General features: G+C 38.8%; 1 protein-coding gene across 4 annotated transcripts in view; it reads left to right on the top strand.

Moving 5' to 3' along the window:
• Window positions 1–26,380, top strand: part of RFC1 (replication factor C subunit 1) — an 80,675-nt gene extending 54,295 nt beyond the window's left edge. For 3 of the 4 annotated variants that reach the window (XM_082464167.1, XM_082464165.1, XM_082464166.1), the window contains 15 exons: window positions 245–424; window positions 1,559–1,663; window positions 4,128–4,527; window positions 6,112–6,224; window positions 8,139–8,253; window positions 9,544–9,635; window positions 9,841–9,978; window positions 16,259–16,354; window positions 16,477–16,575; window positions 17,769–17,923; window positions 18,050–18,167; window positions 20,495–20,640; window positions 22,050–22,263; window positions 23,765–23,956; window positions 24,981–26,380. In XM_082464167.1, coding sequence (XP_082320293.1) covers window positions 245–424; window positions 1,559–1,663; window positions 4,128–4,527; window positions 6,112–6,224; window positions 8,139–8,253; window positions 9,544–9,635; window positions 9,841–9,978; window positions 16,259–16,354; window positions 16,477–16,575; window positions 17,769–17,923; window positions 18,050–18,167; window positions 20,495–20,640; window positions 22,050–22,263; window positions 23,765–23,956; window positions 24,981–25,058 — 2,241 coding nt within the window. In that variant the 3' untranslated portion in view covers window positions 25,059–26,380. Of the gene's footprint in view, window positions 1–244; window positions 425–1,558; window positions 1,664–4,127; window positions 4,528–6,111; window positions 6,225–8,138; window positions 8,254–9,543; window positions 9,636–9,840; window positions 9,979–16,258; window positions 16,355–16,476; window positions 16,576–17,768; window positions 17,924–18,049; window positions 18,168–20,494; window positions 20,641–22,049; window positions 22,264–23,764; window positions 23,957–24,980 lie in introns of those variants that run through there. The other variant, XR_014264393.1, reaches the window with a different exon arrangement.
• Window positions 26,381–27,388: the final 1,008 nt, after the last annotated feature.

Raw genomic sequence — 27,388 nt, forward strand, 5'->3', positions numbered from 1 at the left:
CCACATTGGACGTATATTTTTTATTGCTGGTTTTATAAGTTTATTAAATGTTAACCTACATAAGAATTTCTTAGGATTTAATTTGTTCCTGCTTATTTGCTGTAAATTTCCTGTAAATTTTTTCATGCTGAGATTATTTATGATGTCGAATGAGAAAAATCAACTTCCTGCAGCTTTGATGCCAAATATTTCTTTGGAAAGCTGTCATGTAATTTCCTCTCTGCTTGAACACTTTGGTTTTTAGGGAGCTGAAAATTGCTTGGAAGGCCTTACATTTGTAATCACAGGAGTGCTGGAGTCCATTGAACGAGATGAGGCCAAGTCTCTAATTGAGCGTTATGGGGGAAAAGTAACAGGAAATGTCAGCAAGAAAACAAACTACCTTGTCATGGGTCGTGACAGTGGTCAGTCCAAGAGTGATAAGGTGGGTACTGCTGTGTTCTCAGCACAGTGAAGTAGCCTGCTTGCCTTGGCAGGCTCTTCATGTGACCATATGTAGTAATGTCCTTTACACAGAGTGAGATGAAGGAAAAAAATGGAAAAATAATTTCTTCATTATTTCTTCTCCACAGAAATGTTGTTTGGCTTTGACCCTGGGAGTTTGGTTTTCCAGTTGAAGGCACAGTTCCTATTTACTTGGCTTTCTTAGTGTAGTATTCTAGTCAAAATCTTTTTTTGAAGATAGAAGCAAATGCAGTTTTCCTCTTTTTCTAGTCCTAAGTATTCCTATATATGCTGCTGTGGACTCCATCTTAAGTTTTTTAACTGGAAGATCTTTTTATTGGAAGGTCTGTTGCATTTAATTCCAAGTAATAGAATACCTGACTAACTGTGGTTTTGACAAATTAGCTGCTTATTTCCTTACCTTATGAGAATTCCAGAGGCAGGCAGTTGCGGGGGATGGTGCAGCACCTTGGTGATGTAGCTAGACTTAGTGCCATCCTCCACTTCTGTCTTCATGCACGTTGCCTTGTGTTGCAAGGTAGCTGCCACTCTCCAGTTCACATGTCAGGCAGGAAATAGGGAGCAGTGACAAGATGTTATACTAGCTGTGACTGACCTTATAAGAGTTTTCCTGGAAACACCTCTTACAGAATTCCACTTAAGTCTCATTGGCTGGAGCTGTCACATGGCCATTCACAGCTACACGAGAGGTTGGGGAGGATGAGGACTTTTCTGATTCTCAGACCAATCATAAGTCATCACTTGGAGATGGACACATTGGAGTTCTGTTAGCAGGGATAAGGTGGAGGAGAATGTCTGCCAGCCGATATGGCTTTGACCCTAGTGGCTTTGACCTTTGTAGGGCAGAGGGAAAGGTAAAGCAATCCACAGAAGTGGCAGTGTGATACCTCAGGTGCCAACCCACCACTCTTAGAGGAGGTATCTGTTATTTTCTTTCTTTTTAATGATACTTTTTCATGAACATGGTTTTAGAAAATATTCCAGTGTTATCTAATTTACAAATGTGGTTTTTCACCTTCTGACAAGCCTGAGAATCATATTTTTTTTTTTACAGAAAGTAATGGTTTCAATGATTTGCATTTTTAATTAATAGGCAGCAGCCTTGGGAACAAAAATTATTGATGAAGATGGCCTATTGAATCTGATTCGAACTATGCCAGGCAAGAAGTCCAAGTATGAAATAGCAGCTGAAGCTGAGGTTTGTATACAATGAACTTGACTTATTTAAGTTGGTGTATAGCAACTTCCCTGTTTCACAGAGACATTTCTTGGGTGGATGAAGGTCTGTGGGCTAAAAAATTAACTTTTCCTTCTACCACAAATGAACTTACCTTATTTCCTTTTGAGTGGTGGACTCTGCTGTAGGCTGTTGTCTTTGATGTATTTCCTTACCTTTCTCAAAGGAGTATGAGGAGGGAGAGGGGACCTTGTATTGCACTTACCATATCTACTTAAACCATCCATATTTTCCATATTCTTGCAATAACATTGTGCAAAGGTTCTCGCTTAAGAGTTCTTTGAAGGATATACTATAGGTATCAGCATGATAATATTTTCATTTAGAACTATATAAGGACTTTTCCAGTTGTGACAGAAACCAAGCCGATATTAGCTTTAGCAAAAAGGGAAAAATTTTGACTCACATAACTAAACTCTGGGCAGTCGGATGTAGGACCTACTGCATGTACAGACTGCAGTGCTTTTAGGACCCTTTCAGTTTCTGTCTCTTTACTTCTCCTAGTGTTAGCTTTATTCATTTCCACTGTATACAGGTCTTTTCCACGTGTAGGACACAGGGGTGCCAGCAGCCCAAGTTTAATGTCCCCAGCTCTGTCACCCAAGTGGTGAGGTGGTCTTCCGATTTATTCCAGTTAGAAAAATCTTGGGGAATGATTTGGATTAGCCTGTCATCAGTGTCCCCTAATGTTGACAGCTTACATAGCCGTAATACAGTTATCAAAACCAGGAGGTTAACATTCATGCCATGCTGTTAACTTCACAATTCCCGCCCGTTATCCTTAGGATCCCACACTGCACTGAATTGTGTCTTCTTAGTCTCCTCCAATCTATGATAGTTCCTCAAGTCTTTCCTTGTCTTTTTATGACCTTGATTTGATGAGTACTAGTCAGTTGTTTTGTAGAATGTCTCTCAGCTTGGGTTGTTGATGTTTTCTCATGGTTAGATTGAGGTTATGCATTTTTGGCAAAGAAGACCACATAAGTGATACTCTGTCCTCCTCAGTGCATCGTATCAGCTGTGCATGATGTCGATATGTCTTATTACTGGTGATGTTAACCTCTATTACTTGGTTAAGATGATTTCTGCCTGGTTTTCCCACCAGTGAAGTGACAGTTTTTCCCCTTTGTAATTGATAAATATCTTGGGGAGATACTTTAATACCTTGTTTTTCCTCAAACATTCACCCACTAATTTTAGCACCCACTCACTGGTAATAAAGAGGCACTTTTTTTTTTATTGAGACATTATTCACACATCATAAAATTCACCCTTTTAAAGTGTATGTTAGTGGTTTTTAGTATATTCACAAGACTGTGCAGCTGTCACCACTGTCTATTCCAGAACATTTTCATCACTCCCCACAGAAACGCTGCACCCATTAGCAGTCACTCTTCATACCCACCCCTGGCAACCACTACTCTGCTTTCTGTCTATGTATTTGCCTGTTCTGGAAATTTTTTATAAAGGGAAACATGGAATATGTGGTCTTTTTTTCTGGCTTTTTTCACTTAGCATCGTGTTTTCAAGGTTCACCTATGTTGAAGTATAAATCAGTGCTTCACTCCTTTTTTTTGTTTGTTTGTTTTTGTTTTTTTTTTTATAGCTACTTTATTTATTTATTTATTTATTTTTATTTTTGACTGTGTTGGGTCTTCGGTTCGTGCGAGGGCTTTCTCTAGTTGCGGCAAGCGGGGGCCACTCCTCATCGTGGTGTGGGGACCGCTCTTCATCGCGGTGCGCGGGCCTTTCACCATCGCGGCCCCTCCCGTTGAGGGTCACAGGCTCCAGACGCGCAGGCTCAGCAGTTGTGGCTCACGGGCCCAGCCGCTCCACGGCATGTGGGATCTTCCCAGACCAGGGCTTGAACCCGTGTCCCCTGCATTAGCAGGCAGATTCTCAACCACTGCACCACCAGGGAAGCCCCTTCACTCCTTTTTATTGGTGATTAGTATTCCATTGTGTGGATATACCACATTTTGTTTATTTGTTCATCTGTTGATGGCCATTTTGGGTTGTTTCCATTTTTTGGCTATAATAATATAATTATTTGTATATATAAAATATAATAATGCTGCTATGAACATTTGTGTACGAGTTTTTGTGGAGGAATTAAATATTAACTAGTCAGAAAACAAATTCTTAATCCTTTACCTTTTTTAAAACTGATTTTATAATACTTATTACTTTCAAAAAACTAATGTCTTCTCATTTTAAAAATTGTATTTGGGTACTTTTTGGTGTGCTGTTAATTTTTTTAAAGTTTGGAAGATGGGGTTTTCCACAAATAGCAGGGTCCATTGTGAAAAGACAGACCCAGGTTGGGTAGCTCATTTGGATATCTCAGATTGCCCTCTAGAGTACATTTAGAAGGATGGAAATTCTCTATATCTCATCAGGTTTCTTTTTTCCTCCAATTTTTAAGGTGAAGAAAGAAAAATCCAAATTGGAAAGAACACCCCAAAAAAATGACCAAGGAAAACGAAAAATTAGTCCAACTAAGAAGGAATCAGAATCTAAAAAGTGCAAACTGACTCCCAAAAAGGAAAACTCTATAAAGTCAATAAAAAAGGGAACAAGTATGTTTCAGAGAGGCCTGCACTTCAAGGAGCAGGTGGCTGAGGAAACAAATGGTGACAGCTGGGCTAGGAATTTGGCTGATGACAGCAGTGAAAACAAAGTGGAAAATTTGCTCTGGGTGGATAAATATAAGCCAGCCTCGCTCAAGACCATAATTGGACAGCAAGGTGACCAGAGCTGTGCCAACAAACTCCTACGCTGGCTCCAAAACTGGCACAAGAGTCCATCCGAAGATAAGAAACATGGTGATTTTACAGCTTCATTCATTTTTCTGTGTGTCTGTCACCATGTCATTGCTCAGTGACACATGTGTTAGAAAGTGTAGTAGTTGGTTCATTGATCTCTCAGCAAGCATTTATTGAGAGCCTGCTCTGAGCCTAAGTGCTGTACTAGACCGCAGGAGTCCTATTGTGAACAAAACACAGTCCCCTTTAAGGCACTCCCGGTCAGTGAGGGAGACGTAGATAAACCAGTAATTAAAATGTATTGTGCTAAGTACTGTTACAGGGTTAAGTATAGGGTCCTCGGGGGTGGAAGTGTGTGGTCAGGGATTCTCATCCCTAGAGGAAGAGATATCTGAGCTAAGACTTGGAAACTAAGAAGGAGTTAGCTAAGTGAAGGGAGGGGAGTGTCAGGTGGGAGAGCATACATGTACCAAGGTCCGAGACATGTGAGAGCAAGACCCCTGAGAGGGCCAGAGAGACTCGGGAGGAAAGGTGCAAATAAAAAGTTGAGGCATGCTTACGGAGTAGGCAGCCTGAAAATCCCAGTAGCATGTTTGCTTTTGGTAGGCACGGAAAATGAACAGTCACAATATATATTTAATGTCCAAAGTATTTATTATTGGAACTGAAGTTTCCAATCACAAATGTTAGTAGTGTTGTCTTGAGCTCCAGCCACAGCCCTGGGTGATACTGTGTGAGAAATAAGAAGGAAAATTTAGTGAGCATCATAGTGAATTCCCAAAGCAATGACTGGGTTATTAATGTCTAGGTGGTCACTAGACATTGGCCAACAATGCCAGTTTATTTTATTTATAACAGTTAGATAATATAATTGTAATAATACAGGGTTAAACTTAAGCTGACCCCTTTTCTCTTTCCAAAACCAAATAAAAGGTGGTATAAGTGCTTTGTGTACCTAGAGAAGACTTTTTAAGGCTTCGGGTGAACTATAGTCCGTTTTCCCATGCCTGAAGTAGGTTTCACCATCTCTCTCTCAGTCCTTGTATATGAACTGAGAACCCATTATGTGCCAGGTCCCCACGTGATAAGGGGAGGAGTTGAGCTGGGCAGGATAGTTGCAGATACAGCATCTTCAATTCATTCTTTTTGTGATCATGTAGGTGACTGTGCTTGTTAGTATTTACTGAGACATGCCAGGCTCTGTGCTCAGCATGTCCGTCCTTACAACATGCCCACCAGACGCATTACTATTGTTACCCTCATTTTACAAAGGAGGAAACAGATACAGCGGGGTTACGTCACTTCTGAAGTTCTCCCAGCTGGTGAGCGGTAGAGTTAGGATCAGAGCCCAGGCAGTCTGCTCCGCGACCTGTGCTTTTGTAGGAAAGGAAACTCATTAGATTATTGTTTCAAATCAGGGTTTTAAAGTTAGTTATAGTGTTTCATTTTGAGTGGAGGTGAGGTAGGGAGTAGAATTTCACTAAATGCTCTGGAAACTGTTGTTTATACTTTGTAAAAAATATTCTGCAAATTTCGAACTAAACTGGAGGTGCTCCTGATGCTAACTTTATGCAGCTATTCCTGCCATTCCTGCATTTCTCTTAGGTAGTAGAGGTTAACATTCTGGAACTTCTTTTTTCCTAGCGGCAAAGTTTGGTAAATTTGCTGGCAAAGATGATGGCTCCAGTTTTAAAGCTGCACTGCTCTCAGGCCCTCCCGGTGTTGGCAAAACAACCACAGCTTCTCTGGTTTGTCAGGTGGGTATTCTGTCATTACTTTTCTAAAATCAAACCTCTAGAATTTGCTTTGGTTCTGGGCATATTTGTCATTTTCACCCTTTTTTTAATATTGGTTATTATAATAATAGGTGATATTCACTTGTGTGCCAGACAGTGTGCAAATAAGCCCTTGGGTGTATAATCTTATAGATAATATGTCTTACAGACTCTTATAGATACAGATATCTTATATACCCTTGTAGGAAGAATTCTGTGTACTGAATATAGGTACTGTTGCCATCCTCATGTGACAAATGAAACAGGCTTATAGAGGAGGGTGGTGGCACAGTGTGAACCCAGGTAGTCTACCTCTTCACTGCTATGGGATCCTGCCTTTGCTCTTGTTGTCTCTACAGCTGCCATATCTCTGGACAATGAGAGGATGAGGCACTAGAGCCAACCAGGGCTCATGTATCAGGATGGTATGAAACGATACATGATATAGTATCAGCATAATAAAATGAGAGGTTTTAAACTTACTTTAAATTTATTGCTGGATTGGGACTGCCCTGGTGGTGCAGTGGTTAAGACTCCATGCTCCCAACGCATGGGGCCCGGGTTTGATCCCTGGTCAGGTAACTAGATCCCACAGACATGCCGCAACTAAAGAGTTCACATGCCACAACTAAGGAGCCTGTGTGCCACAACTAAGACTCGGTGCAACCAAATAAATAAATAAATATATATTAAAAAAATTTATTGCTGGATTTCCCAACCCTCTGTTGGATAGGCTGGTGGTTTCATTTAGTCTTTGTTGTATGGACCAGACCATAAATTTTTAGTTGGTGTAATAACTATATATTTTCTACTCTATTATTTAACATTTAAAAAAACAAAAATTTTTTTCCCTAGTCTCTACAATTGTGAAGATGGCTCTTATTTTCCCTTTATTATTTTTTTTATTTTATTTTTTATTTTTTATGAGTTCATCAGTTTTTCATTAGAGTTCTGAAAATTCAGTTCTGCTTATTCATTCAGTTCAGCAGTACAGTCAGTTACCAGAAACCTGTACTTGTCAGAGTCTTTTCCATGAATTTCTTAAAGATGAAACCCTTTTATAGGAACATATTTGCAAAAGCATCAGAGTACACACAGAACTGTCTGTAAATGACAAAAGACTTAAAAGTGACCACAGTTAAAAATTTGATGAAAGTTCATAATAATGCAGTTGACAAGAAAATTAGTTATTTCTGAGATATACATTTTAAGGTAATAACTAGGATTATGACTTATAACATTATACCAGAACATACAAGATTTTTAGAAATTTGATGTAATGTCCGAAACATTTATATTATCCCTTTATTATTATCATTACTTTTTTTGGGAATTGAATTACGGTCTTTCATAATGCCTTATGATCAACATAATGATCAATTTTGGGAAATAAGTCCAGATTACTTTTCACAATTTGAGAGGAAGATTGTGTATAAGGATAGTTTGACAAAGAATGATTTAACTCTATAGTTTATCTTAAAGAGTCAGTAATTACTTTTTGGTATCTTAATAAAGATTAATTCTAGATCTACTATTGAAATTTTAGGATGGTTATATTTAAGTCTTTTGGGGACTTTAAGAAGCAAACTTATTAAAATTGCTTATGTTCAAATATACTCTTCCAGATTAGTGATATATCAGCTAAGGTTTTAAGACCAAACTTGTGTGTGTTTACGTGTGTGTGGTATGTTATGCATATGATATTTAAAAAAAATCTCTTAATAATGTGAGGCATATTATAGTTAATCTTATTGTCTGTTAGTATCCTACTTTATCTTTGCACCCATGGTTACTTATGTGACTTCTCTACCCTCTTTCTTCCTTAATTGCCTTGTTTTTTGGGGGTGAGTTATTAATTTGCATTGTGATAGTAATGGTGTCCAACATTTTGATTAGGAATTGGGATATAGCTACGTGGAACTGAATGCAAGTGACACTCGGAGTAAGAACAGTTTGAAGGAGATTGTTGCTGAATCACTGAATAATACCAGCATCAAAGGCTTTTATTCAAGTACGTGGATTTTTAAACTGGTTTTTTGGGTGAGGGGGGGAGAGGTTATGTAAGAAAAACAGGTTAATTTCAATGTTCAGTAACCAGTATTGAACATTACTATGTGCCAGGCACCCTTCTAAGTCCTAGGGCTAATGAGAGAATAAGAAAAGCCTCTGACATAATTCTGATAGAACAGTAGTTAACTTTTTTTTTTGGTCAGGTCTTAGTGGTTTCTGAGAATGTGATAAAAATGTATATGTGGACATATTTATGCAGATTTTGTAGGATTCAAAAGTGAATCCTGTGAAGAGAGAAAGTTGATAAATAATACAGTGCGATGAGAGAGGAGATAAAGGCTGTAGGTGAAGGAATGATTCTATTTGAGACATTGGGGAAAACTACCAGTAAAAGGGTGACGTTTGTTCAAAGGGTCTTGAAGAATGAGAAAGAGAATAGTTTGTGGGTGGAAGAGGTTATTTCAGGCAAAGGTGGTAGAGGAGGAGAAAGGACATAGTGTGAAAGTGCCACTGTGTTTCAGGTTGTAGCTAGTGGTCTGGCGTGGCCAGAGTTTATGCGGAAAATAAGATACCCAAATTACAGACTATACTGCATATTTAGAATCTATGGTATATTGCATGGTCACCTGAACGGTAGAAGATGATAAAAAGAATTTGCTCAGGAAACGTCACTCTTATACATGATTGGTGGGAGTATAAATTGGTACAGCTCTGGAGAGCAATCTGACAGTATTGCTCAAAGTTAAATTATACATACCCTTTAACCCAGAAAATCCAATTCCTGGAATTTAGCAACTGTTATACTTGTATATATGCAAAATGACACATATGTGTAGGGGTATTCATTGCACACGATTCATAATAGCAAAAGATTGAAGGCATTTCATATTTTATCAGTGGAAAGTGGTTAATTATGATGTATGTGTAAAATGGAATATTTAAATAGCCTTTAATAAATGAGGTGTTCTGTATGTGCAGGTAAGGAACAGATCACAAAAACATATTAAATGATAAAACCAAGGTATATATTTTTATGTACACATGTTTTTAATATGTATAGGATGTCTCTTAAGGGATATACGTACAGGAGACTGTTCCCACTGTTTGCCTCTAGAAACTGCGTATCCTAGGGGACAGAGGTGGGAAAGAATTTCTTTTCACTGCTTACTCTTGTGCCTTTTGAATTTCACACCATGGACCTGTGTTACATAGATACATTTTTAAAGCAGCCGTGTTTGAACAATTGTGATTTTGTCTGTGTCCCATCCCATTGCTTCTCAACATGGGGTAGGCGGAGCAGCCCATTCAGTAGGCACGAAACATGCTCTCATCATGGATGAAGTAGATGGCATGGCCGGCAATGAGGACAGGGGAGGAATTCAGGTAATGAAAGCACCGTATTTTTGAAGTTTTACTGTTGATTTTTATTTAAAAAAAAAAAAAAAATTTAAAGAACTAATTATCATGCTGTGATATTTACAGCAATTCAGGCATGTTGCTGAGGAGGTTTTAAAACCTAAAATACATACGTTGTGTGGTATTTTGTTGTTCTTTTATACATTTTTTATGTTGCAAATTTGCCTTTCAGGAATTAATTGGCCTGATAAAACATACAAAAATTCCCATTATTTGTATGTGCAATGATAGAAATCATCCCAAGATTCGATCTTTGGTTCATTATTGTTTTGATCTTCGTTTTCAAAGACCTCGGGTTGAACAAATTAAGGTATGATAATTGGAATATTTTTCTCCATCACACTATCCTATATATTTTTGGGTCAGTGTTTTTTTTTTTTTTTTTTTTTTTCCATTTTAAAATCTCGACAATATATTGTGTTGTCTAGGGTATGGGAAAGGGTATTTTCATATGTTAATGACAGATGTATAAATGAGTACAATTTGGGGAGGGACTATAGCTATTACAGTTTTAACATAAACGTAACTTTTGAACCAGTGCTTCAAGTTCTGAGCTTTTTTTTTTTTTTTTTAAATTATTATTTATTTATTTATTTTTGGCTGTGTTGGGTCTTCATTTCTGTGCGAGGGCTTTCTCCAGTTGCGGCAAGCGGGGGCCAGTCTTCATCGTGGTGCGCGGGCCTCTCACTATCGTGGCCTCTCTTATTGCAGAGCACAGGCTCCAAACGCGCAGACTCAGTAGTTGTGGCTCACGGGCCTAGTTGCTCCGCGGCATGTGGGATCTTCCCAGACCAGGGCTTGAACCCATGTCCCCTGCATCAGCAGGCAGATTCTCAAACACTGCGCCACCAGGGAAGCCCAAGTTCTGAGCTTTATCACAGCATATACACAGAGAAAATATGATTTCTTTTTTTGTTTCTTTGTATTTATACTGCAGGTTCTCATTAGTCATCAATTTTATACACATGAGTGTATACATGTCAATCCCAATCAACCAATTCAGCACACCACCATCCCCACCCCACCGCGGTTTTCCCCCCTTGGTGTCCGTACGTTTGTTCTCTACATCTGTGTCTCAACTTCTGCCCTGCAAACCGGCTCATCTGTAACATTTTTCTAGGTTCCACATACATGCGTTAATATACGATATTTGTTTTTCTCTTTCTGACTTACTTCACTCTGTATGAAAGTCTCTAGATCCATCCACGTCTCAACAAATGACTCAATTTCGTTCCTTTTTATGGCTGAGTAATATTCCATTGTATATATGTACCACAACTTCTTTATCCATTCGTCTGTCGATGGGCATTTAGGTTGCTTCCATGACCTGGCTATTGTAAATAGTGCTGCAATGAACACTGGGGTGCATGTGTCTTTTTGAATTACGGTTTTCTCTGGGTATATGCCCAGTGGTGGGATTGCTGGATCATATGGTAATTCTGTTTTTAGTTTTTTAAGGAACCTCCATACTGTTCTCCACAGTGGCTATATCAATTTACATTCCCACCAACAGTGCAAGAGGGTTCCCTTTTCTCCACACCCTCTCCAGCATTTGTTGTTCGTAGATTTTCTGATGATGCCCATTCTAACTAGTGTGAGGTGATACCTCATTGTAGTTTTGATTTGCATTTCTCTAATAATTAGTGATGTTGAACAGCTTTTCATGTGCTTCTTGGCCATCTGTATGTCTTCTTTGGAGAAATGTCTATTTAGGTCTTCTGCCCATTTTTGGATTGGGTTGTTTGTTTCTTTAATATTGAGCTGCATGAGCTGTGTATATATTTTGGAGATTAATCCTTTGTCAGTTGATTCGTTTGCAAATATTTTCTCCCATTCTGAGGGTTGTCTTTTCGTCTTGTTTATGGTTTCCTTTGCTGTGCAAAAGCTTTGAAGTTTCATTAGGTCCCATTTGTTTATTTTTGTTTTTATTTCCATTACTCTAGGAGGCGGATCAAAAAAGATCTTGCTGTGATTTATGTCAGAGAGTGTTCTTCCTACGTTTTCCTCTAAGAGTTTTATAGTGTCCGGTCTTACATTTAGGTCTCGAATCCATTTTGAGTTTATTTTTGTGTATGGTGTTAGGGAGTGTTCTAATTTCATTCTTTTACATGTAGCTGTCCAGTTTTCCCAGCACCACTTATTGAAGAGACTGTCTTTTCTCCATTGTATATCCTTGCCTCCTTTGTCATAGATTAGTTGACCATAGGTGTGTGGGTTTATCTCTGGGCTTTCTATCTTGTTCCATTGATCTATTTTTCTGTTTTGTGCCAGTACCACACTGTCTTGATTACTGTAGCTTTGTAGTATAGTCTGAAGTCAGGGAGTCTCATTCCTCCAGCTCTGTTTTTTTCCCTCAAGACTGCTTAGGCTATTCGGGGTCTTTTGTGTCTCCATACAAATTTTAAGATTATTTGTTCTAGTTCCGTAAAAAATGCCATTGGTAATTTTTTTTTTTTTAATTTTTAATTTATTATTTATTTATTATTTTTATTTTTGGCTGTGTTGGGTCCCCGTCTCTGTGCGAGGGCCCCCCCCAGCCGCGGCGAGTGGGGCCACTCTTCACCGTGGTGCGCGGGCCTCTCACCATCGCGGCCTCCCCTGTTGAAGAGCAGAGGCCCCAGACGCTCAGGCTCAGTTGTTGTGGCTCACGGGCCCAGCCGCTCCGCGGCACGCGGGATCCTCCCAGACCAGGGCTTGAACCCGCGTCCCCCGCACTGGCAGGCAGACTCCCAACCACTGCGCCACCAGGGAAGCCCCAGCCATTGGTAATTTTATAGGGATTGCATTGAATCTGTAGATTGCTTTGGGTAGTATAGTCATTTTCACAATGTTGATTCTTCCAATCCAAGAACATGGTATATCTCTCCATTTGTTGGTATCATCTTTAATTTCTTTCATCAGTGTCTCAAGTTTTCTGCATACAGGTCTTTTGTCTCCCTAGGTAGGTTTATTCCTAGGTATTTTATTCTTTTTGTTGCAACGGTAAATGGGAGTGTTTCCATAATTTCTCTTTCAGATTTTTCATCATTAGTGTATAGGAATGCAAGAGATTTCTGTGCATTAATTTTGTATCCTGCAACTTTACCAAATTCACTGATTAGCTCTAGTAGTTTTCTGGTGGCATTTTTAGGATTCTCTATGTATAGTATCTTGTCATCTGCAAACAGTGACAGTTTTATTTCTTCTTTTCCAATTTATATTCCTTTTATTTCTTTTTCTTCTCTGATTGCCGTGGCTAGAACTTCCAAAACTATGTTGAATAATAGTGGTGAGAGTGGACATCCTTGTCTCATTCCTGATCTTAGAGGAAAGGCTTTCAGTTTTTCACCATTGAGAATGATGCTTGCTGTGGGTTTGTTGTATATGGTCTTTATTATGTTGAGGTAGGTTCCCTCTATGCCCACTTACTGGAGAGTTTTTATCATAAATGGGTGTTGAATTTTGTCCAAAGCTTTTTTCTGCATCTATTGAGCTGATCATATGGTTTTTATTCTTCAATTTGTTAATATGGTGTATCACATTGATTGATTTGCGTATATTGAAGAATCCTTGCATCCCTGGGATAAATCCCACTTGATCATAGTGTATGATCCTTGTAATGTGTTGTTGGATTCTATTTGCTAGTATTTTGTTGAGGATTTTTGCATCTATATTCATCAGTGATATTGGTCTGTAATTTTCATTTTTGTAGTATTCTTTGTCTGGTTTTGGTATCAGGGTGATGGTGGCCTCATAAAATGAGTTTGGGAATGTTCCTTCCTCTGAAATTTTTTGGAAGAGTTTGAGAAGGATGAGTGTTAGCTCGTCTCTAAATGTTTGATAGAATTCACCTGTGAAGCCATCTGGTCCTGGACATCTGTTTGTTGGAAGATTTTTAAACACAGTTTTAATTTCATTACTTGTGATTCTTCTGTTCATATTTTCTATTTCTTCCTGGTTCACTCTTGGAAGGTTATACCTTTCTAAGAATTTGTCCATTTCTTCCAGGTTGTCCATTTTATTGGCATAGAGTTGCTTGTAGTAGTCTCTTAGGATGCTCTGTATTTCTGCGGCGTCTGTTGTAACTTCTCCTTTTTCATTTCTAATTTTATTGATTTGAGTCCTCTCCCTCTTTTTCTTGATGAGTCTGGCTAATGGTTTATCAATTTTGTTTATCTTCTCACAGAACCAGCTTATAGTTTTATTGATCTTTGCTGTTGTTTTCTTTGTTTCTATTTCATTTATTTCTGCTCTGATCTTTATGATTTCTTTCCTTCTGCTAACTTTGGGTTTTGTTTGTTCTTCTTTCTCTAGTTCCTTGAGGTGTAAGGTTAGATTGTTTGAGATTTTTCTTGTTTCTTGAGGTAGGCTTGTATAGCTATAAACTTCCCTCTTAGAACTGCTTTTGCTGCATCCCATAGGTTTTGGATCGTCGTGTTTTCATTGTCATTTGTCTCTAGGTAGTTTTTGATTTTCTCTTTGATTTCTTCAGTGATCTCTTGGTTATTTAGTCACGTATTGTTTAGCCTCCATGTGTTTGTGTTTTTTACATTTTTTCCCCTGTAATTCATTTCTAATCTCATAGCGTTGTGGTCAGAAAAGATGCTTGATATGATTTCAGTTTTCTTAAATTTACTGAGGCTTGATTTGTGACCCAAGATGTGATCTATCCTGGAGAATGTTCCGTGTGCACTTGAGAAGAAAGTGTAATCTGCTGTTTTTGGATGGAATGTCCTATAAATATCAATTAAATCTATCTGGTCCTTTGTGTCAATTAAAGCTTGTGTTTCCTTATTTATTTTGTTTGGATGATCTGTCCATTGGTGTAAGTGAGGTGTTAAAGTCCCCCACTATTATTGTGTTACTGTCACTTTCCTCTTTTATAGCTGTTAGCAGTTGTCTTTTGTATTGAGGTGCTCCTATGTTGGGTGCATATATATTTAAAATTGTAATATCTTCTTCTTGGATTGATCCCTTGATCATTATGTAGTGTCCTTCCTTGTCTCTTGTAACATTCTTTATTTTAAAGTCTATTTTATCTGATATGAGTATTGCTACTCCAGCTTTCTTTTGATTTCTATTGGCATGGAATATCTTTTTCCATCCTTTCACTTTCAGTCTGTATGTGTCCCTAGGTCTGAAGTGGGTCTCTTGTAGATAGCATATATACGGGTCTTGTTTTTGTATCCATTTAGCCAGTCTGTGTCTTTTGGTGGGAGCATTTAATCCATTTACATTTAAGGTAATTATCGATATGTATGTTCCTATTCCCATTTTCTTAAATGTTTGGGTTTGTTATTGTAGGTCCTTTTCTTCTCTTGTGTTTCCCACTTAGAGAAATTCCTTTAGCATTTGTTATAGAGCTGGTTTGGTGGTGCTGAATTCTCTTAGCTTTTGCTTCTCTGTAAAGCTTTTGATTTCTCCATCGAATCTGAATGAGATCTTTGCCGGGTAGAGTAATCTTGGTTGTAGGTTCTTCCCTTTCATCACTTTAAGTATATCATGCCACTCCCTTCTGGCTTGTAGAGTTTCTGCTGAGAAATCAGCTGTTAACCTTATGGGAGTTTCCTTGTATGTTATTTGTCATTTTTCCCTTGCTGCTTTCAATAATTTTTCTTTGCCTTTAATTTTTGCCAGTTTGATTACTATGTGTCTTGGCGTGTTTCTCCTTGGGTTTATCCTGTATGGGACTCTCTGCGCTTCCTGGACTTGGGTGGCTATTTCCTTTCCCATGTTAGGGAAGTTTTCGACTATAATCTCTTCAAATATTTTCTCTGGCCCTTTCTCTCTCTCTTCTCCTTCTGGGACCCCTATAATGCGAATGTTGTTGCTTTTAATGTTGTCCCAGAGGTCTCTTAGGCTGTCTTCATTTCTTTTCATTCTTTTTTCTTTAGTCTGTTCCGCAGCAGTGAATTCCACCATTCTGTCTTCCAGGTCACTTATGCGTTCTTCTGTCTCAGTTATTCTGCTATTGATTCCTTCTAGTGTAGTTTTCATTTCAGTTATTGTATTGTTCATCTCTGTTTGTTTGTTCTTTAATTCTTCCAGGTCTTTGTTAAACATTTCTTGCATCTTCTCGATCTTTGCCTCCATTGTTTTTCCACCGTCCTGGATCATCTTCACTATCATTATTCTGAAGTCTTTTTCTGGAAGGTTGCCTATCTCCACTTCATTTAGTTGTTTTTCTGGGGTTTTATCTTGTTCCTTCATCTGGTATATAGCCCTCTGCCTTTTTGTCTTGTCCATCTTTCTGTGAATGAAAATATGATTTCTGGGATATATGTGGCTTGGGAAAGGTAATATCCAAGATCCACAGCGGCTCTTCAGTTCCACAATTCTACAAGCTCATGAAGATTGGAAGTGTGGGCAGAGCCTCATCATAAAGAGGAAATCTTTTCAGATGAAAGCTTTGTAGAAAAATGCCCCATAAGATCTCCAATCTTCAAAGCCTGGAGACTGAAACTTATAATGTTCCTTGGGAAGTGTCATTTTATTTTTTAAGTGTTTTCTGGGTCAGTTTTTAAAAGTACCTGATAAATATTTTTTTAAAATCTGATTATATGAATTAAAAAAAAAATCATTGAAGATTCATTCCCCTTTGTCAATTTCAGGGTGCTATGATGTCTATTGCATTTAAAGAGGGTTTAAAGATCCCCCCTCCAGCTATGAATGAAATAATTTTGGGTGCCAATCAAGATATCAGACAGGTAAATTAGATATATATTATATAACATTGATGATTATTTTGAATGGATGCCTTCAGTGTTTTGGGGATGGGGAGTGGCAGTATTTTCCTGTCTTAACAGTGTCTTACTTGTGTTTCTTTCAGGTTTTACACAATCTGAGTATGTGGTGTGCACGAAGTAAAGCACTAACCTATGACCAGGCTAAGGCTGATTCTCATAGAGCCAAAAAGGATATCAAATTGGTAAAATAAATTTCCACTTCTTAAGTGCCAAAGCCCTTCTTTTCCTGTCAGTATTAATTTAATTGAACTAGTTCTTATAGTTCCTTGAGACACCTATGGAACCTATGGATATTTATAGTAAGAGATATAGACAGCTGCTAAAAGTGTTTCTAATGCAAATGAATTTTTCCTTAAGGACTGTCAATGTAATTGTAAATTTTGAGAAAGGGAAGTTTTATGCCTCAGTAGTTATGAAATGGCCTTTCTAGAGTCCCTTATGTATGGATTTCATGTTTTGAATGGTTTTGGAACTGTTCAGAATAATCTTGTTTCAGTTGGCTTATAGTTTAAATGACCTCTCTGAAACTAGAGGTCTGTATCAATTATCTCTGTGTTGTTTCACCTAGTCACCAGTCAGAATTTATTATTACAGTTAGAGCAATGATTAAACAGTATTTTTCCCCTCCCTTCCTCTTTTTAAAAAATTAGTAAACATTTTCAGAGCCATTTTAGGTTCACAGCAAAATCGAGATTGCCTGCATATCCCGCTGTATAATGTCCCCCACTGTCAACACCCACCACCAGAGCGGCACATTTGTTACAATTGATGACCTACACTGACAGACCATTATCACCCACAGTCCGTAGTTTAACATTAGGGTTTGCTCTTGGTGGTGTACATTCTATGGGTTTTGACAAATATGTAGTGGCCTTTATCCACCATTGTAGTATCATGGAGAATACTTTCACTGCCCTAAAAATCCTCTTTGCTTTGCCTCTTCATCCCTCCCTTCCCCCAGCCCCTGGTAACCGCTAATCTTTCTACTGTCTCCATAGTTTCACCTTTTTCAGAATGTCATATAGTTGGAGTCGTATAGTATGTCATCTTTTCAGATTGGCTTCTTTCACTTAGTAATATATGTTTAAGGTTTCTCCATATCTTTTCATGGCTTTGTAAGTCATTTCTTTTTATGTGGATATGTTTTCAGTTCACTTGGGTAAATACCAAGGAGCGGAGTTGTTGGATGGTATGTTAAGAATATATTTAGTTTTGTAAGAAACTACCGATCTGTCTTCCAAAGTGACTGTACCATCTTGCACTCCTACCAGCAGTGAAAGAGAGTTTCTGTTGCTACACGTCTTAGCTAGCATTTGGCATTGTCAGTGTTTTGGATATTGGTCATTCTACTACGTATGTCCCTCTCTCTTTTTAGGGCCCATTTGATGTTGCCCGGAAAGTGTTTGTAACTGGAGAGGAGACTGCTCATATGTCACTTGTGGACAAATTAGATCTCTTTTTTTATGATTATTCAATAGCACCCCTCTTTGTCCAGGAGAACTACATACATGTGAAGCCTGTAGCCGCAGGGTGAGTGTTCAGAGCTAGTGAGGGGTAGAATTAGGACCCGTCTCAGCCCTACGAAGGCCAGATACCTGGGAGGGAGGGGTGTGGAGTGTGGACAGTGGTGTAATTCGGACTGGTTTATTCCTGCAGGGGTGACATGAAAAAGCACTTGATGCTTTTAAGCAGAGCAGCAGACAGCATATCTGATGGTGACCTAGTGGACCGTCAGATCCGGAATAAGCAAAACTGGAGTCTTCTGCCCACACAGGTAAGCATAGGGCTTTCCTTAAAGCGCAGACCCTGCTTTAGTTAGAACAAAATAGCTTTTAGCTCCTGTAATTATTTGAATTACCAGATAAACATTATGGCTCTTAATGGCAAAAAATATGTTATAGATTAAAGTACCTTGTGGTCACTATTGTCTATTTCTTAATCTACTCTTATTTTTCAACGTTTTTAATGCAAATGGACATACGGAAATAGGAATGTCAGAGTTTGATCTTAACTAAGATGTGAGTCAAAAGTTTCATTTGCTCTCTTTTACCTTAAGAATCCATTTCTTTTTTGTCATTCTTGGCTCTCCCAGATTGTTACTAAGTAGCTCATCCCTGAAGAAATGTAACCAGGGCAGGTCCGCAGCCAGTTTTCTGACATATGAATTCTGATTTTCTTTATTCTTCCTTGCTACAGAGGCAGCTTTGTATTGGGTACTTTATTTAGGTTGATATCTTTTACTCAAAAGTTTTGCAAACTTTCGTAATTAAGACTGGTTATTTATTCTTGAGTTTTGCATATTTATGTAATATTGACCTAACAAGCAAGGGACTTCTGGAGGTCTACTCTTCTTTTAAAGATTCCTTTCTCTTACATTTTAAAAGTGTTCATTTTTTTTTATACCTAGTAATTATACCTATGAGAATTTATCCTGAAGAAATAATGTTAAACACAGGAAGAGCTTAATGTGCAAAAATACTTCCTAAAGCAGGGGTCCCCAGCCTTTTTGGCACCAGGGACCAGTTTCATGGAAGACAGTTTTCCCACGGATGGTGGTGGTGGGTGGGGGATGGTTTTGGGATGATTTAAGCGCATTACATTTATTGTGCACTTTATTTCTATTATTATTACATTGTAATATATAATGGAATAATTATACAACTCACCATAATGCAGAATCAGTGGGAGCCTTAAGCTTGTTTTCCTGCAACTAGACGGTCCCATCTGGGGTTGATGGGACCGCCTCAGCTCCACTTCAGATCATCAGGCATTAGATTCTCATAAGGAGCACGCAACCTAGATCCCTCGCGTGCACAGTTCACAGTAGGGTTCAAGCTCCTATGAGAATCTAATGCCACCACTGATCTGACAGGAGGTGGAGCTCAGGCGGTAATGCGAGTGATGGGGAGCGGCTGTAAATACAGATGAAGCTTCGCTCGCTTGCCCGCCGCTCACCTCCTGCTGTGCAGCCCGGTTCCTACAGATACCGGTGCGTGGCTTGGGGGTTGGGGACCCCTGCCCTAAAGCATTAATTTTGATAGCAAGAAGTGGGAGAAAATCTCCATGTTCAGCAATAGGAGTCTGATTAATTATGGTAAATCCTCTTGATGGAACATTATGCAGCCTTTAAAATTACTTGTAAAGATGATCTAATATAAAAAATACTTATGAGAGAATATTATTAGAACAAAGCAGGATACAAGATTTATGTATAATTCGAACCTTTAAAAAAGTGAAAACCCTGGGACTTCCTTGGTGGCACGGTGGTTAAGAATCCACCTGCCAATGCAGGGGACACGGGTTCGAGCCCTGGTCCGGGAAGATAACACATGCCACGGAGAACTACGCCCGTGCGCCACAACTACTGAGCCTGTGCTCTAGAGCCCACGAGCCACAACTACTGAGCCTATGCTCTAGAGCCCACGAGCCACAACTACTGAGCCTGCATGCCACAACTACTGAAGCCCACACACCTAGAGCCCATGCTCCACAACAAGAGAAGCCACTGCAATGAGAAGCCCGCACACCGCAATGAAGGGTAGCCCACGCTCACCGCAACTAGAGAAAGCCCACAACGAAGACCTAACACAGCCCAAAATAAATAAATTTATATATATAAAAAAAGGTAAAAACCCTGGATATAAAAGGTATCCAAGGATACCTTTAAAAAAAACTTTTCTCAAGTGCCAGTTTACTTGATTCCCTAATTAGATTTTCCATGCTTTGATTGATCCACCTGGTTTATTGATACCTTATGTTGAAGACAGTCATATTCCTCTTAAACAGTTTTTTCTATAACACTGGCATTGTGAGGTAACTGGTGTATGTTGAGATCAGTTGGCTGAGTCTGGGTTGGCAAGATGATCTGTGAGGGCCATAACATGTTTTGGACCAAGGCATTTACTGCAATTAATTGTTTTCTCAAGTTGAAGTTTCCCACGCCAACAGATGAGAGAGAGAGGGAAGGGGCCTATCTTGGAATTAGGTACCAGGGGCAATGTTACTGCATTTTCCGGAGACTGCTTGGAAGCCAACAGCTGCTAAAGAAGCAACTTAACTCAGTACTGAATTTAACTTGTGGACTGCAATTAATTTTTTCAGGCCATTTATGCCAGTGTTCTTCCTGGAGAGTTAATGAGGGGGTACATGACCCAGTTTCCTACCTTCCCAAGTTGGTTGGGGAAGCACTCATCTATGGGCAAACACGATCGTATTGTTCAGGACCTAGCATTGCATATGAGTCTCAGGTAAGCGGGGTATTACTCTATGTGTGGCATTTTATCAGGGTCGTATATTTAGCCTTTAATAAGGATAGCATGAGTCACAAAGATTTGTGTTTTAGTTTTGATTTCATTACTAACTAGATAAATGAACATGGATAAGTTCATGGCCCTGAGTTTTATTATCTGTAATTAGTATGACACTCGTTTTGTCACTTAAAAGGATACTTTGGAGAATAAAGCCAGATGGTAGATGTGCCATAATGTTAAGATAAGTTTTAAAGCTATATAAATCTGAGGTAGTGCTATTATTTATTGTTATTGTGACTATGCCTATTACTAGTAGGCATACATAATATCTTGGCCTCCAAATAAATTAATAGGAAAAAGGGAACTATTTAAGTAAATGAACTAATTTTTGCCTCCTATCCTAATAGTAAACTGACCTAGTCATTTGGGACAGGGGGATACAGTTTAGCATATTACAGAAGGTGGATACTCAGATGATTGAAAACCAGTATCTTTGGAGAAGTTTAAGGAAGTTCAAAAATTCTTATTATTTGGTTAAATTTTTTACAGTTTAGAAACTTAGAAATGTGCTTGCACACAAATATTAAGTGAACTTTAGGGATTCATTTTTAACCATGAAGAACTACTTAAGTAATCTTATTTTCCTTTCTAGTCCCTGGAGAGAATATTAATATTAGTCTAACCTTAACTTTTGTTTAAAACTGAACTGAGATGTTCCTTTCTTCTGTTCCTGTAGAATTCTGCTTCCTACTATGATCCCTCTTCATAGCCTATGGTGTGGGTCTTTTTTTTGCTACCCCATGTTAGTTTTCTATTGCTGCTATAGCAAATTGCCAAAATTTACTGGCTTAAAACAACACAAATTTATTTCCATCTTGAGATGGGAAGATTACCCTGGATTATCTGGATGGGCCCAATGTAATCATAAGTGTTTTTACAAAAAAAAATAAATAAAAAGAGTGGTGGAGGTAGGCAGCAGCGTCAGTCAGAGAGATGTGAAGATGCTGCGCTCCCACTGCTGGCTTTGAAGATGGACAAAGCGACCATGAGCCAAGAGATACAGGTGGCCTCTAGAAGCTTGAAAGGGCTCTTTTCCCCTGCTCTTCTCATTGCTCAAGCTGAAGGCCTGCCTTTCAGCTCCTTTCCTATTCCCTGCCCACCACTTTTTCAAGGTGACGTATCACTTTGCCCTGGGGTGTGCCTCTTTGATGCTTCCACTATATTTGTGTAGATACATTGGTATGTATCCATTACCCTAGTGGTGTAGTGCTAAGCTTTCCCTACACCAGCTGTTCCTTAGTAAGCATTCCATTAAACATTATTAAAAGTGGATTAAACTCCAGCAAACTATGAGTTGGTGGTAGTTTGCCATTGATTACAGTGTATCTCTTTTGTTTTGGTTTAAGAACTTACTCCAGCAAAAGGACTGTAAACGTGGATTATCTGTCACATATAAGGGATGCACTTGTACAGCCCTTGACCTCACAAGGGATAGAAGGAGTACAGGATGTTGTTGCTCTTATGGACACGTATTATTTGATGAAAGAAGACTTTGAGAATATCATGGAAATTAGCAGCTGGGGAGACAGACCTAGTCCCTTCTCCAAGCTGGATCCCAAGGTAAGCTGTGTACCCCACTGGTTCTCCATCACTTTGTAATTACCGTGTACTAGGAGTACTTCAGAGATGTTTTAGATGCTTTTAAAAGTTTAATTTCTTTTCTTAAATGCTTTTTGCTTATGGTCTGTGCTTTCCAAAGATACTATTTGAGTACAATATTAAGAGTAGACTTTGGGATTTGACTTTTATAATTTATAGTTTTATCTTTGCCTTATCCTGCGTGGAAAAGCAAGGTGTGAAATCTGAGGAGCAAATGTAGATGTATTCCTTACAAGGGTAGGCAGATGAGCCTGGGGAAGTAAAAGTGAGGTGGTGGTAATGCATTATGAAAAGAAGTGTTTACTGGCTGAGCATTTTTAGACTTTTTCTTAGTCTGCCTAATCTGTGTTTTAGTGTATTTATTACAGTTGGACAATCTATTATGTAATAATGTATCCCCTACTTTATATAGTGAACATGAAAAACTAAAGTGACATAAATGAGTTTGTGATATCTAATATGTCACCCTTGTGCTTGTTTACTTGGTGCTGTTCTAGAAGCATGTTCTCTGTGGCTTGCCTTCTCTAGAATTTTGACCTGACTACGGGTATGACTATAGGTAAATTCTCACAAGAGACATCCATTGTTAGAATTTGTGGACTAATTCTACAGTTAGGTTTAGAAGCTTGAGGTTAAGGCTTTTCAAGTTACTTAGTATTTTGAAATAGCCTATTTTTGTGGTAACAGTAATTTATATATTTTGTGGTAATTAAAGGACAACTTTAACTTGTACTTTATTGTAAGCCTTTTTTGATTTATTGGCTCACTGACTAACTTTGTCACTTTGTAGAACTGCAGAGAACACTGAATAGAAAAAATTGATGACTTAGAGTGACTTTTTTTTTTTAAGTTTATTTATTTATTTATTTTTGGCTGTGTTGGGTCTTTGTTGCTGTGCGTGGGCTTTCTCTAGTTGAGGTGAGCGGGGGCTACTCTTCGTTGCGGTGCACAGGCTTCTCATTGCAGTGGCTTCTCTTGTTGCAGAGCACGGGCTCTAGGCGCACGGGCTTCAGTAGTTGTGGCACAAGGGCTCAGTAGTTGTGGCTCGTGGGCTCTAGAGCGCAGGCTCAGTAGTTGTGGCACACGGGCTTAGTTGCTCCGCAGCATGTGGGATCTTCCCGGACCAAGGCTCGAACCCATGTCTCCTGCACTGGCAGGCGGATTCTCAACCGCTGCGCCACCAGGGAAGCACCCACTTAGAGTGGCTTTTAAAAATCTGCCTAATGTTCCCAAATACTGATTCTTACTTTTTGAGTCATGGCTCTATTAAGAATGTCATGAAAAATATGGAACTTCTCCATAGGAAAATGCATATAGATATACTTACATGTACATGCATACATATTTTACAAACAATTTCAAGGGGCTCCTAGGGTCTCTCAGAGCCTCTAGGCCTACAGAGTTTAAAGGGGTTGTTTGGCAGTTAGAGTTTTAAAAACCTCCCTCTATTCCTTTTGTGTAGGTGAAAGCAGCCTTCACAAGAGCTTACAATAAGGAAGTCCACCTTATTCCGTATTCACTCCAGGCAGTAAAGATACACAGACACAGCACAGGCCCAGCGCTGGATTCTGAATACAATGAAGAGTTAAATGAAGATGACTCTCAATCTGATGAGAAAGACCAGGATACTTTGGAAACTGATGCTATGATCAAGGTAGTATTTTCATCTGCAAATAGGAGAAGCTATGGTACTCCCTCAAAATAGCTTATCTTCTGTATAACTTGCCTTTTGAAATTATTCAGAGCCTGTTTAGCAAGTAACAGAGGAAGCCAAAAATACTTTTTTTTGTGTTCATCACAGTTCCGAGGGTGAAGAAGGTGTAGATTTCATTCTTATAAACAGTCAACTTCTTGTAACAGTGGAAGAGCAAGACAGCAAAAAAAATAGGCCATCATATTGATGGTCATATGCTCTGTTGGAAAAAGGACTATTTTTTTTTATTTGCCATTGGTGTGTGCTTTACCCACAGACACATTTTCATAGCATAATCAAGAAAAGCATTTTGAATGAAACCATTTCTCCTTTCTGATACTGATTTTTTGCTACAGCTGTTGAACTGCCCATAGAAGTTTCCCAGGGCAAAACATCCTCATCTTTTGCTAGGAAGGATTAAGATCATTTATGGTGTCAGCCCCATTTACCATTGGCTGTGGCAAAGGAATCTAGTTTGTATCCTCTTCTGTCCTGAGCGTGTGCGCGTTTATCATTCTTGCCCCTCGATTCTGTTTTGTATGTGCAGTGGTGGGAATAGTGGCCTTCTCCAGTGTGGCTCTCTCTAGTCTTGTGCAGACATAAGAAGTCTACTCCCTCCCCTGCTCAAACTGAGTGTGTTTGGATCTCTAATCTGAAACTGAAAGAAAAGGAAATTCTTCATGAAAACATTACTGTGTGTGTAAATTATCTCTTGCTTATTTTGCCTTTCCTAAATATATTGGTGTTCTGGGGAACATATCCTAGTTCTAGAGTCTAAATAGCTTTCCAATCGTTCAGAGCTACAGCTAGCCAGTTGTTATTAGTAAGCTCATCGGGGGTAGCCGTAGTTCAAGATCTAGGTGTTTGCAACCTTTCTTCTTTATTAAGTTGCAGGTAAAGATTTGATTTATTGTAGAGATGAACTTATTTCATTTACTCATAAACACAGCTACTAACTATTTTGTGCATCTTTCCCTCCCAACAGAAAAAGACAAAATCTTCAAAGCCTTCAAAATCAGAAAAAGAGTCCAGAAAAGGAAAAGGAAAAAGTTCAAAGAAATGAAACCATTTTTCACTGCTGACCGCTACTTTTTACTCAACCTGCTGACCAGTCCTAGCTGGTCTTAGAGAATGCCTTGTTTTTCCAAAGGAACCATGTTTTAGTGTAATGGGGCAACCTCATGGTCCCATTACAAATAAACGGTGGTACAGCTAGAAGGATGTAAACAGTAGGCTGATGTACACCTCTTATAGAGGTTGATAGGACTGCTTGGGTCCTCCACTGTCCCCTGTCAATCTAATGAGATTGTACTTCAAAATGACTGTATATTCAGAATTAGAAACTACATGTGGGCTTTGGAGTCAGATTTTTTTTAGTTAACAGTAATATGTCTGGGAACAGAGGTACTAAGGCGGCTTTTGTAGGCTTAAGAATTTATCCTAATGGCCATTATAGGAGCAATGCCGATTTTTAAAAAAGAGTAGTTAGTTACTATTATGTGGAGAAATTTTGTAAATAAATCAAAATACAAAACAGTCACCACCTAGAACTGGGTATTCTTTGTACATTGTCAAATATCTTGCAAAATAGAAATTAGAAATAAAAATGTTTCACATGATACATGTACAAATTCTTAAGATTGTCATCTTGTACAGTAAGATACTATGTTGGTATATTTTTTCCTTATTAATTTGCAAATGATTGGATACAAAAGCTAACTGTATTCCTACTAACCTGTTCTGTGAAACATAACTTTGGCAGTTGAAGAGTCAGAACTCTATAATTCCCAAGTTCATTACCCCTATGAGTGTCAACCACACCTCTGGTGTGAACAGAATTTCGTGGAGAGGCCTGTTTGTTATTATTAGAGGGTATTGTGGCTGCAGAAAGATTGTCAGACGTTCCTAGCCTTCCAGAGTTTCAACTCATTAGTTTAAAACCAGTGGGGCCTAGGCTGGGTCAAACTCTTATCCTCACTCTGGTTTGGGACTAAATGAACACTGGCTTCTGTTTACTTTGTCCCTGAGGGATCCAGTTCTGTCCTGACAGATTCCACAAACCCTACTGGAACTTTAGATTGTACCTGTAACTGCTTGTTGAGGGGCCTGAGGCTGTGGAACTAGTCTGGAATTTGGGTGTCTAGCAATTTCTTTAATCTTGTCAGTAAATGCTCAAGGGTATGTGCTACTTCTTCGAGGTATGTGCTAAAAGGAATGTAAAATCAGGATTCTGTTCCCTGCCTTTAAGGAACTGATAGTCTTGTTTGGGAGGTGAGAGGAAGTTCTTGAGACATTTAAAATGTATTTACCAGTGTGTAAAATGTCTTTCATGTAGATTAAGTTCATTATGGGAATAAAACGTTGCCTTAAGCCTTTGCCTACTAAGCCACGTCCCTCTCTTTGTTAAAAGCCCTGCTTGAAACTTCTGCTTCAGTGAAGATTTTCTAGATTGACGACTGCCTCACCTCACCAGTGGGGTGAGCATAAACTTCTTATGTGTATTTTTCCATTTCTATTGCTTTTTGATATGCAAGTCACATCTGCCTACTTGCTCTATGCTTCCCAGGAAAGGGACTGTAATCTCCTTGCAGCCAGAACAACAGATAGTGTCCTTTACTTGTTCATTATGATTTGGAGCAACCAGTAAATCCTTATTGGAGCCACTGGATGCCACACATCATCCTTGCAGCCTAAAACTGTATACACGCTTTCTTTGCGATCCATTGAGTCTTGGCCATTTGGTAGTCTATAACAAACTACTACTTTATTACTAATACTACTACATCCTTCATTTTTTAAGTTTTATCAGTGTATTATTTACAGCAACATTATTGGGCCTCTTGAAGTTATTAATAAGGAGCACATAGTTACGTGTACTAGGAGGAGTATCTTCCTAAATAAGTTCTGGTACAATTATGCTCATTAGTGAATGTCTGAGGCCCATAACTAACTAACTCCCAAAATATAATGTGCTTACCCTTACAGATCCCAAGTGCCTATGGCTCTTATTATTCCTATAACCTTACAACATCCCTCAAGTGATAACACAAAACAAAGGGACCACGGGTGGGTTTAATGGTAATGACTTGTATCACTTACTTAGGAAGGCCAGGGCCTCTAGCCAGCCTTTGGGAAGGAAAAACATAAAGCTGGAGGCATGCATACGGATACCTGGATGCTGTAAAACTTTATTGGCACTTTGGGTTCTACCCTAGGCTTCTAGGTACCTCTGTAATGCTCAGAATGCCGGTGGCTATACTGTAAAATCATATCATCTGATGATACACTCAGAGTTAGGCTACATGATTCTGTCAGCTGCTCAGACTTTGGTACTTTGGCTTTGGATGGCAAGGAAGCATATACTGATATGTATAGTATTGGGTGTGTGTGACA

This window comes from Balaenoptera physalus, assembly GCF_965194825.1.
Source record: "Balaenoptera physalus genome assembly, chromosome: 5".
Classification (NCBI taxonomy): domain Eukaryota; kingdom Metazoa; phylum Chordata; class Mammalia; order Artiodactyla; family Balaenopteridae; genus Balaenoptera; species Balaenoptera physalus.